Here is an 18,112-nt window from a genome sequence, read left to right on the forward strand (position 1 = left end):
GGTAATAACGTAATATTTCCGTAATATCGGCCCTTATCTGTAAAGTTAAGGACAGCGAGTCAGCGTTTCCGTTGACTAAATTAAAAAAAAAAGTTTTTAAAAACGGTCTTTCACCGTCGCCCAACCTCTCAAAGTCACAGGTAATCTCTCTCTCTCTCTCTCTCTCTCTCTCTCTGAGCAAAATGTCGAACGCGGGATTGACGATCTTCGACGGTGCGCTACTCAGATCCATCGATCTCAACCTTCCGGAGCTCGAGCACGGCGTCACCGGAGCTCAGCTTCTCGAAATCTCCGAATCCAAGGTCTCTGAATCTCTCTCGGGGCTCTCACTGCCGCCGCACATCAAAGAAGCTGCGATCTCCCGAGTATCCGCGGGAGATGACGTCAGCTTCCGACGTGCGGAGTTAAATAGAGAACAAGCGAGTGAGAAACTCGGAGTGTTCGTCTCCGCCGTTGCGGATGCTCTTACAGGTAACCGGATCATCCCTTCCCCCTTCACGTTATTGTGTTTTAGCGATCGTATTCACTCCACTAATCGTATCTGATCAAATAGATTTAAGCAGGAATAGATCTTGTGTGCGTTGATTGATGTTGATCATAGAGTTTAGCCTACGTTTTTTTTTTTTTGAGTAACCCGGTGTATCCTGTCCCCCACTGAGATGGATCAAGACTAGCGGCGAGTGTCCGTGGCAGCCTACGGAGTACACCTCGGTTGCCGGGAAGCCCGGATGTTAAATTTTGCCCCCAGTAACCAGCGGAATTCGAACTGTATTGGGGCCGAATCTCCCTCAAGACCACTGGGCCGTCCTCGCTTGGTTTTAGCCTACGGAGTACACCTCGGTTTTCGGGAAGCCCGGATGTTAAATTTTACCCTTAGTGGCCAGCGGGGTTCGAACTGTATTGGGGCCGAAGCTCTCTCAAGACCACTGGGCCGTCCTCGCTTGGTTTTAGCCTACGGAGTACACCTCGGTTTTCGGGAAGCCCGGATGTTAAATTTTGCCCCCAGTGGCCAGCGGGATTCGAACTGTATTGGGGCCGAAGCTCCCTCAAGACTACTGGGCCGTCCTCGCTTGGTTTTAGCCTACAGAGTACACCTCAGTTTTTGGGAAGCCCGGATGTTAAATTTTGCCCCTAGTGGCCAGCGGGATTCGAACTGTATTGGGACCGAAGCTCCCTCAAGATCACTGGCCGTCCTCGGTTGGTTTTAGCCTAAGTTTGTTGTTGTAAGAATGAGAATAGGCTTTGTTACCAATGAGGAGTCGGCCTAGTGGTTAGAATATTATATTATTTAGTAGGTGTCTAAGGGGTCATAGGTTCAAGTTCCATTGGAAGAAAGAACTCTCTTCTCCAAAGGAGAGTGAATTTAAGATGATTTGGATCTCGCCCTAGAGGATGTACGCGTCTACGAACACAGAACCTCCTAGTCATTTAAAAAAAAATAATTCAGAAAAAAAGAGAATAGGTTTTGTTTATAGATTGATTGAATCAAATGCTCGGTCTCAGTTCTGATTGTAGAGTGATATTTTTTTATTATAGATGTTCTAGTTGTGATCTCAATTTTGATTGTAGAGTTGATTTTTTTTCTTACAGATACTCCAGTTGTGGTTTCAATTCTGGATGGGAGTACGTTGAAGCTGATTTTGGAGGATGAGGATGATTTTGCAATGTTGGCAGAGAATCTCTTCACTGATTTGGATGAAGAAGATAAAGGAAAGCTTCCCAAGAGCCAGATTCGAAAAGCTCTTTCCCTCATGGGTGCTGAGATGGGTGTCCCTCCACTCTCAGGTTTCTTCTTTCTTTTGCCTTTTACAATTACCATCTTGAGCAAGTTCATGGATTTTATTATGTGAGCAGCCTTTTGAAACCAGTTTATAGCAGTGACTATTGGTGTTTTAGTCTAATGCAAAATCAACCTCGTAAATGATTTACAAAATTTTAGTTTTCATGTATTTATTTATTCCGTAGTTTCCTCCATCTCACGTGATCAAAGTCAACTCTCATATAGTATGTCATGATGTATTTTTGATTCTCCATTCTCCAGCAATTCCTTTGCCCTTTGAATCGTTTCATTCATTCCCATTCTGGTGTTTTAACTCAGTAAAGTTTGTTTGGAACAGACTTTCCCATCTTAGATAACATCATTAAGAAGCACGATGCTGATGGCGACGAAGAGCTAGGACAAGCACAGTTTGCAGAACTACTACAACCAATTCTACAAGAAATAGCAGACGTCCTTCATGAGAAACCAATCACCATCGTCCAGAACGTCGAGATCTTCAATGGGTCAAAGCTTCGTAAGGTTAGCCCCACACCAGACTCTCTTTTGCTTATAACATAGCATGGATCTTTGACCAGCTCTATCATACTATTTTCTCAGATTCTGGCAGACGAGAAGACACTCAAGTGTCTCGTAGAAAAAATGGTGAAAGACAACCAAGGACGAGCAGATCTTATAAAGAACTTGATGATAGAGAACGGAAAAGAGTTGGGATTGCCTCCGTTATCATCAGAGAACGAATCAGTAGCTCTTCTCTACGAGACAATACAATCTCAGTTGAATAAGAGAGATAAAGAAACCTCTGACGCATCCACAGAAGAGGAGTTTATGGATGCTTTAAAAGATATACTCGGGAGATTCGCGGAGTTGCTCGAATCCACACCGGTATATTCTGCTACCACTCTCTAGATTCACATAATGTTTTGAGTTAAATTATTGTATATCTGAGAATTTCAGTCGCATACCAGTTGTCTCTGCTATTTGGTCTTATTGAAATTATTGCTGAATATGGATGATACATGATGATTTCAGCAGCTAAGTGTTGGTTACTTTTGGAATCTCTTTACATGTATATATTGAAGGTATAGTCATAATAAGACACATAACCAAACCGAATAAACCTTCCAGAAAGAAAGTACCACAAAAACTAGTTTGAAAAGGAGAGTGACATGTGACTTCTATAGTTAACTCTTATTCTTAAGCAGTGTAGGATTCTTAATATTTAACAATCTCCAGTTGCCTATTGTTTATTGATAGTAATGTGAAGAAATGATACCACAACATCAAGATGATGATGGTGAAAATATTGTGAAAGGACCACTATAAGATCAATAGTATAAGAGGCTACTCAAATCAAAAACACTTGAACCCTGAAGGCCAAGACATCTGATTTCTTCATGCTCATATTGGTAGTTTCCAGCTGCTTGAACTCTGGATAAATACATTCACTAGAAGCACACAAGAACCTGAAACACACACATCGTAAAGTTCCAATCATTTAACTCTGTTTACACAAAAAAAAAACGGAAGGTCAAGAAAACACTTTCAATGTTCTATGTCTCAACAAGTGTGGGCACTTCAGCATGTTCAGTTACCCGCTATAGGTTTCTATGGTTCTATATACGAGAATATGTTTCACTTACAGAAATGTCAAAACAAATCGATGTCCTAGAAGAAATCAGATCACTGACACGTTGGATTCTATAGATATTACGGAAGAACGGAAACAAATGTCTATTTAAAGGTATAAAATTGATGTAAAACGAAATAGTAGAAAAAGTTAAGATGATGTACAATATTGGCTGATAGCCCAAAAAAATAGAGACGAAAGAGTACTACTATACAAATCAGCAAAAGTAAATGGAACCAGCGAGAGGAAAGCTATTTGAAGCGTAACATAGGATTTGCTTGGTCGAAATCGAAAGGTGTTGTGAGATAACTGAGGTTTGGCTCTATTTCATAGTCACCCATCATCCTTACAAGCTCTATCATGTTTTGATCCATAAGTTAAAAGCTGAGAATGGGAGAAACCAGCTACCATTGTATAGTTGATGTACCCTGTTTAGTTGACCAAAAAAAAAAAAAGATGTACGCTGTTTTGATCAATTGTGGAGCCACATCTCAATGGCAGTTATTCAGAAAAACAATAACAAAATTAGACTTGTACATACGAAGTAAATTTGATATATCTAATTCCACAATATTAATTTAGGTTTTTAAAAAACTTTCTATGACTAAAACATAGCAGTAACGTGCTTCTCACCAAATCAGTAACCTGACTTGTTTGTCAATGCTCTAAAAGGAAAACATTTTAAATTTAGATTCGGAACCAATAATTATATCACAAAACTTTGGGGTCATCTGAAAATATATGGTCAAGTGACCATACCTTATATATATTGTACGAGTATATACATAATTAATGGTTATAAACATGATTGATGACCAAAAACAATTTGGTGCATTTATAAATAGACTAATACATTTACAGTCTTTCGAATCAATAAGCAGAAAAGAAAAAAAAACATAATACGAATTAGATAGCCGTGTTAGAAATCTAATTATATTATATGAAGATGAATTTCTCAACAATGTCGATTGCATTCACCCTCACCGTTCTCCTGGTGGTTTCTTCTATTCATTGCCAAACAATTGAAATCGCCACCGGTATTTATACATATTTGCAATTTTTTTACATTATTGTGAATATTTTTTTTACTATGATACAAATCCTTGTGTTTTCATAAAAGCTTTCTGAATATTTGATTGTATAAAACAATGTGTATGAAATATATCATAAATAATTGTGTTTGTTGTGTTAACATACGACTTTATCAAGGAATTTTTTTTTTTCTCTTTCAAATAGGCACATTTGCACAGGACGAACCCTCGAGTACACTTTGCTTCAATCCTTGCAGTGACAAACTTGGCGACAAAGAGTGCAAAACCATTTGTTTGAATAAGGCATACAAAGATGGTTCTTGTATTGGTTTTGGAATCCCCCCAACTTCCAAGTATTGTTGTTGTACAAAATGATTTGTTATTCATGAAGGTTTGAACTAATAACAATATGAGAATAAAAAGCAAAGTTTTTGTTCCGTTATTCATACGATTTTGATATTTAGGACTGGACAAATTATCCGTTAAATTTTTATTTGATCTGTTATTCATTTCGATCCGATCTGAAAATTTCAGATATTCGTAAAGCTTCAAATAAAGTAAACATCAAAATGTGATACTCGTAAAAAATGAAGCAAATCACAAATATTATTTTTTGAAAACCGAATATCCGATTAGATCCGTATATTTCTAGATATAATTTGGTTAATTTTAAGTTGTGTTAAAAAAAAATTTTTTTTGGTTATTGCATATCCAATTTAATTTTTTTATTAAGTCAAATGTTAACATATGAGTTTTTTTATTAGACCTGTTAATATTGAATTCAGCTTTAATATTTGTTAAAAGTTGTTAGTTTGTTGGTATGATATTATTAATTTTGTTTTAAACTAATATTTTAAAAATATTTTATTTTATTTTAATTTTATATATTGTTTTTATTTATTTTAATTTTTAATATAATTGGCAAATCAAATAATCCGTGAATATTGCGGATATCCAAAATTTTCTGGATCAAAACAAATCACAAACATAGAAATTTGTCTAGGACAGAATGGATCATGGATACTGCAAATTTTGCAGATATCTGCTCCTTGCCCATGCCTCTTGATATTTGCTTGCATTCGTAACATAATGAACTAAGATGATATCTACTACCTTTAGGCATGCTGGTATGGGTAGTTCGTGTAATTTTGTTTTTAGGAAGCTCTGTTCGACTAAAATCTTGCCAAATTGAATCGTAAAAAAAGTTTTGTTTGGTTTGGTTATGGTATACTGATAGTTTGGTTTTAAACTTTTTTTACCAAAACTAACCAATTTTTTTTGTTTTAATTATATTTCAAAGTCGGCGGGTTATTTTGGCTAATTCGATTCAAAATTTTGTCAATTTGGTTAGTTCAGTTCGAAATTTGGTTTTCATTTTATTTTGAAAAACAGAATTAACCGATTATCGAACAGAACTAGAAACCAAATTTTTTTTGTACACCTGCCGAATCGAACCGAACTTCTCACCAAACTAACCGAAATTTTAGTTTACTTCGGTTCGGTTAAAAAATCTCAGCCCTAACTACACTAAACAAAAAACCGGAAAAGATCTAACATCAAACCGAATGAATAGATCATCCCATCTTGTCTGATTTTTATTTTATTTTAAAAGTCAACGAAACATTATTTTATTTCTATTTTTGGGATCTCTCTCTTTCCACACAGCGAACAACGAACGATTCAGTTTACCTTTTCTGTTGCATTCCCGATCACTTGAGAAGATCTGCAGCTCCCTCGATTCAGTTTTATTTTCTTTCTTATTTTCGTAGTGTGTTAATTCGATTGAGACTAATCAAAAATGAGTATGGTTGATGCGATAGACATGTCTCGCGTTGATGCCGATTTGCTTCAGCTACAAGAGATGTCTTCCTTTGTCCTAACCTCAAAACCCGGATTCACACAAAGCCTCTTCGACCAGTGGCTCTCCCTTCCCCAAGCTCATCAACAGGTACAGACAGACATTTCCACTTCTTGTCTCTCTCTCAACTCTGTTCTGCCTCAACTGCCTTTGTTAATGTAAAGTTCGATTCTTTTCATTCAATTGAATCTAAAAGTCTCAAACTTTTTGTGTTTTTTTTCTGCTCTAGATTGCAACATTGCTTCATGATGCCTTAGCTGGATCTACTTTGAATGTTGCATCTGGTTCGAGTTCTGCCGCCAGCAATTCTATACCATCAATGTTTCCTGCGGGAAGTGCTGCTCCTCCGCTTTCGCCGAGGAGCTGTGGCTCACCTCGTATGACGAGGCAGAGAGCTGGTCCTTCTAACTTAGGCTCTTCGCTGAAACCAACAACCTTAGAGCCTGCTAAAGAGCCTATGCCTCAGGTTTTTTTTTTTTGACACTTCAAAAAAAAGAATTTGATTAGTCAATTCTTGTGCTTTATGTAAACTAATGCAAGTAAGAAACGTGAATGCAGTTTTATTTTCAAAATGGTCGCCCACCACCAAGTGAGATGAAAGAGCAATGTATGTTTAGAATCAACCATTTTTTCTATGGTCACATTGATGGATTGCAAATACAAGGTAAACTCTTATGTCATCATAATAATATTAAGTGTTCTAGAAATTGGTCTAAGCATCCGCCTAATTGGCAAATCGAACCTAAACAAAATGATTTTTTAGAATGATTTAAAACAGATTTAGTAGCTCAAAAGATCGGTTTAGGCGTCCGCCTAATCAATAATTCCATATAAAGCATCTAAACATTGATAATATTGAAAGGTAACATTTACACAGGCCTGCCTTCTATACTCTAAATACTTTTATTTGTCATACTCAGAGTTCAAGTTAGTCACCAGAGAAATCTGCAAGCTCCCATCTTTCTTCTCCACTTCACTTTTCAAGAAGATCGATGTCAACAACACTGGTTTTGTTACTAGGTATGTGCTTCTATGGTTTCACTTTAAGCCTCCTGGCTCATGAGTTTGATGATCATGATATTGAAACAACCGATTATAACTGTGTTTTAAATGTTTGATTATTGCAGAGAAGCATTTATTGATTATTGGGTTAACGGGAACATGTTGATAATGGACACAACTACACAAATCTTTAAGATACTAAAGCAGCAAAATCATAATTTCATTGTCAAGGTAATTTTAATTTTTAATGGCATATTAGTGAGTTAATTTGCCAATGCTCATACGTTTGCATTTTCAGTTCTTAACTTTTGTATTTCTTTTTCCGGGCAGGATGATTTCAAACCACTACTTAAAGAACTGTTGGCGACACATCCTGGGCTAGAGTTCCTGCAAACCACACCTGAGTTCCAAGAAAGATATGGTTAGCTCTCAACTTAGTATACACTTTAGCCACTATTCTATTTTATCTCATTTTTTATATATTTTTCTGGGCCAGCTGAAACTGTCACCTACAGAATATTCTACTACATAAATAGATCTGGAAATGGTCGACTTACTTTTAGGGAGCTCAGGAGAGGAAACTTAATTGATGCAATGATTCATGCTGACCAAGAAGAAGATATCAACAAAGTATTGAGGTACTGAGAAAAACAGAGTTTGTGCTATTGTTGTATATATGGTTTTGTTTCACTTCATTTTGACATTTAAACACTTTTTCTATTAACTTTGGCAACTAGGTACTTCTCATATGAGCATTTCTATGTCATATACTGCAAGTTCTGGGAGCTGGATACGGATCACGATTTCCTGATTGACAAAGAAAACCTTATGAGATATGGAAACCATGCTCTTACTTTCCGGATTGTCGACAGAATATTCTCCCAGGTTTAGTCTAAAAGAGCTTGATCCTTGCTTCCCTTTCAACAGTTCTCTTAGTGGATAATAAAATTGGTTTATACTCAGGTTGGAAGGAAGTTTACTAGCAAAGTCGAAGGGAAAATGGGGTATGAGGATTTTGTGTATTTCATACTTGCTGAAGAAGATAAATCTTCAGAGCCTAGCCTTGAATACTGGTAAGCTGTGGCGTAATGTGCTATAACAGATAGCGTTTTGAGTGTTTTCTTTTTAATCTGACATATAGACTGTATCAGGTTTAAGTGCATAGACTTGGATGGGAATGGGATCATTACGCGAAATGAGATGCAGTTCTTTTATGAGGAGCAGTTGCGTCGAATGGAGTGTATGGCGCAAGAGGCTGTTCTTTTTGAGGATATCTTATGTCAGATGATTGATATGATCGGACCAGAGGTTCAAAAAATATGTCTTTTGATGATGATGATAGTGTGGTTTATTATATTCTTATGCTTGAATGTTTCTTGTTTTCATTCCACAGAACGAGAGCTATGTAACGCTCCATGACCTGAAGGGCTCCAAGCTCTCTGGAAACGTCTTCAACATCCTGTTTAATCTTAACAAGTTTATGGCGTTTGAAACACGGGATCCATTCCTCATCCGTCAGGTACTAATCTTGTCTGATATATAACCTTTGATACTTCCTTGGTTCTGTTATAACATTGTTAAAAAAATGGTGAAATGGAAACAGGAGCGGGAGAACCCAACGTTGACAGAGTGGGACCGTTTTGCACATAGAGAGTACATACGGCTTTCAATGGAAGAAGATGTTGAAGATGCATCCAATGGAAGTGCTGAGGCTTGGGATGAGTCCCTGGAGTCTCCCTTCTGAGTTCATAAAAGGTAAAGCTTCCTTGGGTTCTTCTCTCTCTCTCTTGAAGTTAAAGGTTGTGCAAATGTTGATTGGTTAAATCATGCAGAACAGAAGATACAAAGTCATTGCCTCCTCAACAATGGGAAGTATCTTTGGAAATCCTCTATGTTGAAACTTGAAACGATAGTTTTGATTTTCTATAATTTCTATCTAAACTATACAATAGTTCTCTATTTATTAATAATCCTCTAGCTCATGGGGTTTGTTTTACATCTTCACTGTGCTGATGTTTCTATGTTATGGATTTTGTCTATACTTTGTAGATGTGTTAATTTTCATCATTTTCCAGTTGTTGAGACAATGTGGAAACCAACCAATAATGCAATGTTTTTTTTTTGTTCTTTGTTGGTTGGTTGGTTCTGTCTTGAGAGGAATCCAAGAAAGTCAGTTACAGGTTTTAGTTGTTTTATAGTGTTATCACATGTGCTCATATTTGGTTAAGAGTATGATTTTATTTCACAAGACAATGAAGGGAACCACAAGGATCTTTGTCCTAATTCTCTAGAGAACCGGTCCAAAACCGTACAACCTATCTTTTGTCTCTTGAGATATGTTGTAACTGAATGCATTTAGTCAGCAATTACAATCCTAACCCTTTTTCAGATTCACTTATACTAAAAGAGAGTGATGGGCTTAATGCTTAAGCTATTATGGAACATAGAAAGCTGAAACAGCCACCCTGTAAATGTAAAGCTAAAATCAGATGGCAAAGTCGTAAATAAACTCCAAATCCGAGGGTAATCACTTACTCCCTCCCTCCACAGATGACAGAACCGTAAAGCATAAACCAAATGGCACCAACCAAGTTCCAGACAGAGAGAGAGAGATCTGAGTAAAGCTTATACGGTCGCTAGATCGAACTGTCGTTGCACGATCATTATCAACCGTTCACATTCTCTTCCTCTGGACTCAAGCGGCTCCAGTTTCGGATTCCTCAGGCCCTTCTCTCTCCTCAGGTTCTTATCTTGTGACCTTCACCAAGAATCAAATGAATTAGAATAAAGTAGAGGCATGACTGCTTCTCTTGAATCTCTCATAAAGACACAAGCTTTTTTTTTTTTTGCTATAAGATATCAAACACTGGAACAGCTAGCTTATGTAGGGCATTACTTTTTGAGATTTGTTTCAGCTAAAGTTGAAAACTTTCAATTCAATCTTGCAATTATACTGATGGGTTCTTTTCTTCAGAGTCTATAGGTTGCTTAGTGTGGAGCTCATTGGTTAAAGGTCAAAACTTTACATGTTAGTAGTTGAAGGAGAATAGATGAGAACAACAAAGTGTACCAACAACCTCTCTTGATATAAAGATGGAAGATTACTCTAAATACACACACAGTCCTGCCCACCTAGCTGTTGTCCTTCATGACCATACTGCTCTCAGAAGAATCATCACAAACCTCCCCACCTTATCCAAAGCCGGTGAAGTCACCAATGAGGCAGAGTCATTACAAGCCGAGTCCAATGCTGATTCCATAACTGCAGTGATTGATCGCCGCGACGTTCCCAACCGTGAAACCCCTCTCCACCTGGCCGTCCGTCTCCGCGACCCAGTCTGCGCCGAGATTCTAATGTCCGCCGGCGCAGACTGGAGCCTGCAGAACGAGAACGGCTGGAGCGCGTTGCAGGAAGCAGTGTGCACTAGAGAGGAAGCCATTGCAATGATCATTGCAAGGCATTACCAGCCTCTAGCTTGGGCCAAATGGTGCAGGAGGCTCCCTAGGATAACGGCTTCTGCTTCTAGGATCCGTGACTTCTACATGGAGATCACTTTCCATTTCGAAAGCTCAGTGATTCCTTTTGTTGGCCGTATCGCGCCTTCGGATACTTACAGGATATGGAAGCGCGGGTGCAACCTCCGCGCTGACATGACTCTAGCAGGTTTTGATGGGTTCCGTATCCAAAGATCAGACCAGACGTTCCTTTTCTTGGGAGACGGTTATAGTTCTGATGATGGGAAGGTGTCGCTGCCTCCCAGGGCGTTGATTGTTCTTTCTCACAAGGAGAAAGAAGTGACCAACGCCCTGGAAGGGGCGGGGGCCCAGCCGACGGAAGCAGAAGTTGCTAACGAGGTGAAACAGATGTCTCAGACTAACATGTATAGGCCTGGCATTGATGTGACGCAAGCTGAGTTGGTTCCTCAAGCGAATTGGAGACGGCAGGAGAGGACCGAGAGCGTTGGGAGCTGGAAAGCGAAAGTGTATGACATGATGCATGTGATGGTGAGTGTGAAGTCGAGAAGCGTTCCGGGTGCGGTGAGTGATGAGGAGATGTTTGCTGTTGATGGAGTGGGGGCGAATGGTGGTGAGAACGATGGGTTTGAGGATGTGTTGACCTCTGAGGAGAGAAAGCAGTTGGATTCTGCTTTGCTGATGGAGGTAGATGAAGAGAATGATCATCACCAGGAGAATGGTGGTTCTCTCAAGGAGAAGAAAGGGTGGTTTGGTTGGAATAAGAAAGGCTCAAAACCTGGTTGTGATGGTGGTAGTGAAGATAATACAGCAACAAAGGTTAAGAAAGGATCCAAGTTGGCATCAGAGAAAGGGAAAAGCCAGAGATGTGATGATACCACAAAGGACAACAAAGGCAATGCCAAGAAGAAGAAGAGTGAAAGTGAGTACAAGAAAGGGTTAAGACCTGTGTTATGGTTAACACCTGACTTCCCTCTAAAGACAGACGAGCTTCTTCCTCTTCTTGACATATTAGCCAATAAGGTGAAAGCAGTGAGGAGGCTCAGAGAGCTTCTCACCACAAAACTACCAACAGGAACATTCCCTGTTAAGGTGAATCTCTTTTGACCCCTTTATTGATTAATCACCTTTGAAGCCTATCTTATGTTTCTGCTGATTGTGCAGATTGCAATCCCCATTATACCAACAGTCCGTGTTCTTGTCACTTTTACTAAATTCGAAGAGCTCCAACCATCTGAGGAATTCTCAACGCCTCCTTCTAGTCCTGTTTTTCATGATGCAAAGTCATCAGATAATTCGTCATGGGTGTCATGGATGAAAGGTGCTCGCGGTGGAGGCCAAGCAAGTGACTGCGAGAGTAACAGGTACAGGGACGATGAAGTGGACCCTTTCCTCATACCGTCGGATTACACATGGGTAGATTCAGCTGAGAAGAAACGCAGGATGAAAGCCAAGAAAGCTAGAATCAGGAAGAACAGGAAGCACGGTGCTCCAAAACCTGGCTCCTCGAGTTCTCGTTCCAATCAAGAAGCGGATGCGTAATTGCACATTCCTGAAGAACAGGGTGTAACATTTAGATGAGAAGAGGTTGGTTGTGTTATTGTTTGTAGTATGCAATTGTTTGTGATTTTTTTTAAGGAACGTGTTTTGATATAAGGAACAGCCATTATGGTTGCACATCTTACCTAGCCTCAAAAAACCAAATTAGAACCGATCCAAAAATATCCAACCAAAACCGACAGTAAAATATTTGACCAAAACTGAACAGAAACTTTACGACTAGTTAGATTGGTCTAAAATTCTTATGTCCAAAAATCGAAACTAAACTGAAAAGAACTGATTTTAATAGATCCGGACCCAAAAATAAATGATCTAAATGGATCCAACCCACTAAAAAACAATCTATACTCAACATAAAAACATGAATATCCAAGGCGATGATTCCATGTGTTCTTTTTTTCTTGTCATCGATTCCATGTGTTATATTCTTTTCTAATTTATGATTGTTATAATGAATTTTTGTTTGCAATCTCCACTAACATTTTTGTAATAAATATAACAGTTTCGATTAAATTTTGACGGATTTTGAATAAAAATATTATACTAGAACCGCCGTTGATCAAAAAGAGAAAGAAGACTGTACTAAAACCGAACTATACACAAAAAAAATTCAGAGTATTTATAAGTAAAAATATTTGAAACCGAACCAAACAGAAACCGAGTGGAACCGAAGAGAAACCAAACAAAAAATTTACAAATATCTAGATGGATCCAAATCTCTAAAAAAACAAGGAATGATCCAAACAAACCCAAACTGAATATTCGAACTCTCAGACCTACTTCACATGTTGTAGCCAGTTAAGAATAGGTTCAGTTGGTTCGCAGTTGCTTTGAATTGTTTGTAAACTAAACCTTTATTATACACCGAAAACTCTTTGTACAAACAGATGAAGAAACAAGAAATGTATTGTAAGAGAAGTCTTAAAGCTGGTATTAGTTATGTAATATGTACATAATGGATCCTATGAAGTTACCAGAACCGGTCTTTATTGACACTGAGATAACCGGACATAACCTTACCACCGGTATTCCTCATACCATCAATGAGAAAACACCAAGTGGAACCCAATGCCCCAACGAAAAAATCAGCTTCTGATGCCATCAAGAAGTTAACAAGAGGATAGTTAGTGCTCATCTCTCTCCCAAGACTGCCTTCATACTCAGCCATGGATGTATTACCAACCTGTCTCGCCACTTCCGTGTAATAGAATCTCCAGTGAGCATAGTCTTTACTTCTCTCCACAACTTCCTTCATCTCTGTAGATAGCCAAATCCTGTTGAGCTCTGGAAACCTATCTCTGATCCTATCAGCTAAATGCATATACTCTTCTAAAGCAGCAACTCTCATCTCGCATGCTTTGTCTCCCATTCGTACATGCACGCTCAGCATTGGCCTTGGAACCCACGGCTTGTGATTAGACCACACTTCTTCTTCAATCTCTGACCTAACCTCCTTCTTCTTGTTTCTCCAGTCTCCTGTAGAGAGAACAATCTCAGCAGCTTCTTTTCCAAACGCGGAATGTCTAGCAGCGTTCATCAGACCGCAAGTATATTCAGTTTGAAACCTCATCAAGTATCTCACCGCCTGTGCTCTCCACCATCTCCTATCCATTTTCCTGTGACTTGAGATCAAAGTCCCGTTGATCTCTGTAGTAGGCTTCATATAACTCCAAGGGTGACCCCATAGCTTTGGTATGCGCCCTGACCAAATCTCCTTGCTGCTGTAGTTTTGTTTCCCTGTAACAAGCCCACTCTCCCACGCTTCTTTCTTTTTCATTACTTCCAACGCACGTTTTCTACACTCTTTAGATGTTTCCAGTAGAAAATAACAAGACCAGCTTCCCCGACGAGAACCTGCAACCAAACAGGAGATGAATCAAGAAAAGGTTTCCTAGGGTTACTAGGGCTGAGAGATGTTGAACCAAACAGAACCCGCCCAACCAAAGCAAAGTTTTCGGTTAGTTCGGTTTGGAGTTCGGTTCGATTTGGTAGCTTTTCTAAAAAAGTGGTTTTCGGTCCGATTCGGCAGTCGTCTATTTTGGTTTTCTTAAAAGAAAACAAAAAATATAAAACCAAATCACATCAAAAGCCCAAACTAAACTAACCGAAATAACCAAATTTTAAACAGAAATAATCGTACTAACCAAATTTAACTGAAATTAACCAAACTTGTCCAAAATTTTAACCAAAGTAGGATTTTTAAAAGCCAAAATAACCGAATACAGAACCGAACTGAACTTTATTTCGGATTATCGGTAAAATTTATGTTGAACCGAACTACCGAACCCACAGGTCTTAGGTGTTGATGTCTTTGACATGTTAGAACATACCTTTGCAACCATCATGATCTGCTCGGTTATAGTAATTAGCAACAAGAACTCGGTTTTCGTTTATAGCTATTGCGAGAAGACCAGTCATTCCAGCGATCTGAGCTCCTATTCCAAAACCAGGAAGCGTTTCCCAATCAGCTACAAGGAACTTGAGACTCTTGTTTGCACAGTCCTGAGGATGCTGATGATACCATATCTCTCTTTGGACTCTCCTTGTTAATGGATAATTCTCTTCATCTCCTCCATTGATCTGAAACAAGGTTCCTTCGTGATCATTCATTCATCATAGTAGTTTCTTGAAGATGGCAAAGAAGAGGAAGAAGAAAGCATACCCAAGAAGGAAATGTCTGATTGGCTATTGGTGTATCCAAACGCTCCCTAACTCCTGTCCTCTCCTTACAATTCTCCAAATGTGGAGCGTTTGGGACATCAGATTTGTTTATCCCTTGTTTCTTGAAGTAGTCTTCATTGTTTAGTAATAAATTGTCCCAAGCAGAGACCAAAAGTTTCACCTGATCGTCATCATCATTTTCATCTGCTGTTCTGTCTATGTGTGCACCCATATCTGCATATAACAAATAATTATTCATTACATGAAAACACACACACAAGTAGTTACCTAACCAAAACAAAACATTTTTTGAAGCTTACTGGTAACTTGAGAAGTGGAATTGCATGGAGGAAAAACAGAGGAGAAGGAGAAGGCAGTGAGCCCAAAGGTGCCAAGGGAAGTGAGAGCAGCTAAGAAGAGTGAAGTGAGACAGATTCCACAGAGAAACCCAACAACACAGATTTGACATGGAAATGAGTTTCCAAGCTTTGATGCTTTATCTGAAACCAGTCTCTCTAATGACTTCATGCTTATACTACTTTCTTTTGCTACCATTTGATTTTTCTAAAACCCACTTGTTGTTCTTTCTCTTTGTCTTTTACTTCTCCTCTTTGTAACTGAAACCTTTTCCCAAGAAAATCCTACTTTCTTCCTAACTATATTTAAGTTTCTCAGGAAACTACTTTCTTTTATAGCCACACTTGTCAACTATCAACCACAAATCACATGATATTTTATTTTTCCTTTTCTAAGATAATATTGTGTGGAAAAGAAAAGAGATGGAGATCAAGATGCTTTGATCAAAACATGGTTGTTTCCTCCTTCATCAAGTGGTCCATTTGCTATCTCCCTGCAACAGAGAAAACAACAAAATAAAACAATTAGAATTCTCAAACCAAATGAAAAAAAAAACATGATGAACCTCTCTGGAAATATCCAGTCTACCTGAAATGAGCTGAATAAGCTCAAACTGAAAATTAATTAAACAAAAAATATAGAAATGAGGAAGAGAGATGAGAAAATGAAATAAATAAACACATGAAACGGATTTGTTACAACAATTATGGAGATATTAAAGGAGAGAAGAGCATAACCGTTGATCGTATCTAAACTCAATTATCTTTTAACACAATGTTTGAACTGAGAAAAGCAATTTTCTTATAAGAAAAAAAGTCTATGAAAATATGAATTTCGATAAGAAAGATGAATACAAACGACACTTGGATTGTGAAGAAAGAAAGTACCAAATGCATTGTTTACCAGCTGGTCTGAAAAAGAGGCGGAGAATCATAACACAAAACCACTCAATACAAGCCAGGAATATACACCAAGAAAGATAATATGTATAGACATGACATTTTCATGGATAATTAAAAAAGCCTAACCCCAAAGTGCGGTTTCTTAAACTATGTGTGCGAGGTTGTGTTGTGTTATTAAAGTACTACTATTATAAATATATCACCACACTGATTAAAGTTTGGTCTGTTTTTAAAAACAATTTGTTTTATTATAAGCTTTTTTACTTGACTTGAATTTAAAATTTAGTATAAACACACAACAGTTTGTTGTATTTATTTTTACTATGACTTCAGTTTAAAATTTAGTATAAAAAACATGTTAATAATAAGATTAGTAAATTTCGTACTTTATACTACTAATCATTTGTAGTTAATTAGTTCACCAAACGCCAAAACAAAATTAATAACAAACTAAATTTTAAATATAATAAATGTATGATAAGCATGTCTTCTTTTTAAACTTAAATATAACTTTAATATTTAGTATTTGTCAAAAACTTAATATTTAGTATGAAACACGGGACTTTAAATTATAATTTCTTGTTACATCAAACTTTATATTCAAATCATTTTCTACTTTTCCAACTACTGAAGTAATCGTACGTAGTTAGTTGCTTCACCAAACGCCAAGAAAAAAAAATATAGTGAAACAAAAATTTAAAATATGACAAGTGTATGATAAGCATGTGTTCTTTCTTTTTGTTGGTAATATACAAATTACAAAGTCAATCATGCGAACGAACGGTGTTGTTACACAACTTGTATGTCTAACTAGGGATTAACCCGGGCTACGCCCGGGATTTTTATTTTTTTTCTAATTTAAGTTGTTAAATTATTTATATATAGGTTATGATATATATATTTTTATAAATCTTAAGATGCATGTCATAATTAAAATTTATTTTAAATTTTAACACGTTCAATTAACATATTTTTACTATTTAAATATTTTTTTGTAATTTTTTTGGCTATCTAATTATCATATTTAGCAAAACTATCTGTTGAGTGTTGGAATAAATGTTTTAGATATTTAATTAAACTGCAGAGTATTTTCGGATCGATCACATGCTCAACAATCGATCGATTCGTAAAAAGATGGTCGATCTCCTTGGCCAGGTAAGTACAATTTTAGCAAAAATATCTTTGATTTTCAAATATTAAGTATATAACTATTCTTTTGAATATTCTCTTTTTGAATTGTATTTTTTGATTAAATTATTGTATTATAATGTTTATGTAAATATTTTTTTGTGATGTTTGAATTTGTTTTATTCGTATACTTAACCTAGATGATATTGATGTTTAACAATTTATTGTTTTCTGGAAATAGAAAATAATGATATATCAAAACGTATCTAATACTTGTTAAATGATAGTATAATGTAAATTACATCCATTATTTGAAAATAACCATTTGTTGTTTTTATTTTTTTTAAATCAGAAATTATTTTTATTTAAAAACATTATTCATATATAATATAATAGTTTAAGTTTGGAAGATTAATCTATATATATAAATTATGTGTATGTTTTAAAAAATAATTTAAGATGTTATATATTGAGTAACTGAATAAAAGCTGAATTTCTTATCTTGAAAATCAAATAATTATATTTTTGTCTTCATGTTATACTCATCAATCCATCATTGATATTTATAACTCAGTATGCTTAAAAAAAAACTTAGTTTGAAGTAATAAATGAATTTAATAAAGTAAATTCATCACCTATAATATTCTGTAAACTATATTTGAAAACTCTCTACAATTATATTTTAAGCATAATTACTATTATTTAATTTAAGTTATTTTAAGCATAATATAT

The 18,112-nt window shown here is 36.8% G+C and overlaps 5 protein-coding genes across 10 annotated transcripts; 4 read left to right on the forward strand and 1 right to left on the reverse strand.

Annotated features, from left to right (window-relative positions):
• Positions 1-111: 111 nt before the first annotated feature.
• LOC103837302 lies at positions 112-2,888 on the forward strand. Its single transcript, XM_009113652.3, has 4 exons — positions 112-471; positions 1,591-1,785; positions 2,118-2,299; positions 2,378-2,888. The coding sequence occupies exons 1-4, from the start codon at positions 183-185 to the stop codon at positions 2,684-2,686; spliced, it is 975 nt and encodes a 324-aa protein (XP_009111900.1). The 5' UTR covers positions 112-182; the 3' UTR covers positions 2,687-2,888.
• A 248-nt stretch (positions 2,889-3,136) lies between these two features.
• On the forward strand, positions 3,137-4,880 carry LOC103837303 (putative defensin-like protein 70). Its single transcript, XM_018654640.2, has 2 exons — positions 3,137-4,444; positions 4,644-4,880. The coding sequence occupies exons 1-2, from the start codon at positions 4,348-4,350 to the stop codon at positions 4,811-4,813; spliced, it is 267 nt and encodes an 88-aa protein (XP_018510156.1). The 5' UTR covers positions 3,137-4,347; the 3' UTR covers positions 4,814-4,880.
• Positions 4,881-5,980: 1,100 nt separating this feature from the next.
• LOC103837305 (serine/threonine protein phosphatase 2A regulatory subunit B''beta) lies at positions 5,981-9,424 on the forward strand. Of its 2 annotated transcripts, none has more exons than XM_009113655.3 (13): positions 5,981-6,386; positions 6,526-6,762; positions 6,855-6,960; positions 7,217-7,316; positions 7,424-7,529; positions 7,629-7,719; positions 7,795-7,936; positions 8,036-8,183; positions 8,262-8,371; positions 8,450-8,606; positions 8,692-8,817; positions 8,902-9,053; positions 9,136-9,424. In XM_009113655.3, exons 1-12 carry the CDS (start codon positions 6,237-6,239, stop codon positions 9,040-9,042), a joined length of 1,614 nt encoding a protein of 537 aa, XP_009111903.1. In that variant the 5' UTR covers positions 5,981-6,236; the 3' UTR covers positions 9,043-9,053; positions 9,136-9,424. The 2 variants fall into 2 exon arrangements, with proteins under 2 accessions (XP_009111903.1, XP_009111902.1); XM_009113654.3 differs by having other exon boundaries at positions 6,011-6,386; positions 9,131-9,424.
• Positions 9,425-9,677: 253 nt separating this feature from the next.
• On the forward strand, positions 9,678-12,461 carry LOC103837306 (ankyrin repeat domain-containing protein 13C-B). Of its 2 annotated transcripts, none has more exons than XM_009113656.3 (3): positions 9,678-10,040; positions 10,273-11,864; positions 11,937-12,461. In XM_009113656.3, exons 2-3 carry the CDS (start codon positions 10,392-10,394, stop codon positions 12,312-12,314), a joined length of 1,851 nt encoding a protein of 616 aa, XP_009111904.1. In that variant the 5' UTR covers positions 9,678-10,040; positions 10,273-10,391; the 3' UTR covers positions 12,315-12,461. The 2 variants fall into 2 exon arrangements, with proteins under 2 accessions (XP_009111904.1, XP_009111905.1); XM_009113657.3 differs by having other exon boundaries at positions 10,282-11,864.
• A 706-nt stretch (positions 12,462-13,167) lies between these two features.
• Positions 13,168-16,415, reverse strand: LOC103837307. Of its 4 annotated transcripts, none has more exons than XM_009113662.3 (5): positions 16,254-16,415; positions 15,314-15,843; positions 14,995-15,227; positions 14,663-14,912; positions 13,168-14,186 (listed from the first exon to the last, which is right to left on the reverse strand). In XM_009113662.3, exons 2-5 carry the CDS (start codon positions 15,546-15,548, stop codon positions 13,303-13,305), a joined length of 1,602 nt encoding a protein of 533 aa, XP_009111910.1. In that variant the 5' UTR covers positions 15,549-15,843; positions 16,254-16,415; the 3' UTR covers positions 13,168-13,302. The 4 variants fall into 4 exon arrangements, with proteins under 4 accessions (XP_009111910.1, XP_009111909.1, XP_009111908.1 ...); XM_009113661.3 differs by having other exon boundaries at positions 16,238-16,401; XM_009113660.3 differs by lacking the exon at positions 16,254-16,415 and adding an exon at positions 16,088-16,235.
• Between the last annotated feature and the right edge of the window lie 1,697 nt (positions 16,416-18,112).

This window comes from Brassica rapa, chromosome A09, assembly GCF_000309985.2.
Source record: "Brassica rapa cultivar Chiifu-401-42 chromosome A09, CAAS_Brap_v3.01, whole genome shotgun sequence".
NCBI classification, from domain to species: domain Eukaryota; kingdom Viridiplantae; phylum Streptophyta; class Magnoliopsida; order Brassicales; family Brassicaceae; genus Brassica; species Brassica rapa.

Bases quoted from the DNA above. Each gene is read 5' to 3' on its own strand.
- LOC103837302 (XM_009113652.3), top strand. From the start codon at position 183: ATGTCGAACGCGGGATTGACGATCTTCGACGGTGCGCTACTCAGATCC. The intron at 472-1,590 runs GTAACCGGATCA...TTTTTCTTACAG, and splicing joins CGTTGCGGATGCTCTTACAG to ATACTCCAGTTGTGGTTTCA. The intron at 1,786-2,117 runs GTTTCTTCTTTC...TGTTTGGAACAG, and splicing joins GGGTGTCCCTCCACTCTCAG to ACTTTCCCATCTTAGATAAC.
- LOC103837303 (XM_018654640.2), top strand. From the start codon at position 4,348: ATGAAGATGAATTTCTCAACAATGTCGATTGCATTCACCCTCACCGTT. The intron at 4,445-4,643 runs GTATTTATACAT...TCTTTCAAATAG, and splicing joins AACAATTGAAATCGCCACCG to GCACATTTGCACAGGACGAA.
- LOC103837305 (XM_009113655.3), top strand. From the start codon at position 6,237: ATGAGTATGGTTGATGCGATAGACATGTCTCGCGTTGATGCCGATTTG. The intron at 7,317-7,423 runs GTATGTGCTTCT...TGATTATTGCAG, and splicing joins AACACTGGTTTTGTTACTAG to AGAAGCATTTATTGATTATT. The intron at 7,720-7,794 runs GTTAGCTCTCAA...TTTCTGGGCCAG, and splicing joins TGAGTTCCAAGAAAGATATG to CTGAAACTGTCACCTACAGA.
- LOC103837306 (XM_009113656.3), top strand. From the start codon at position 10,392: ATGGAAGATTACTCTAAATACACACACAGTCCTGCCCACCTAGCTGTT. The intron at 11,865-11,936 runs GTGAATCTCTTT...CTGATTGTGCAG, and splicing joins CAGGAACATTCCCTGTTAAG to ATTGCAATCCCCATTATACC.
- LOC103837307 (XM_009113662.3), bottom strand. From the start codon at position 15,548: ATGGTAGCAAAAGAAAGTAGTATAAGCATGAAGTCATTAGAGAGACTG. The intron at 15,228-15,313 runs GTAAGCTTCAAA...TGTTATATGCAG, and splicing joins TTCCACTTCTCAAGTTACCA to ATATGGGTGCACACATAGAC. The intron at 14,913-14,994 runs GTATGCTTTCTT...ACCTTGTTTCAG, and splicing joins ATCAGACATTTCCTTCTTGG to ATCAATGGAGGAGATGAAGA.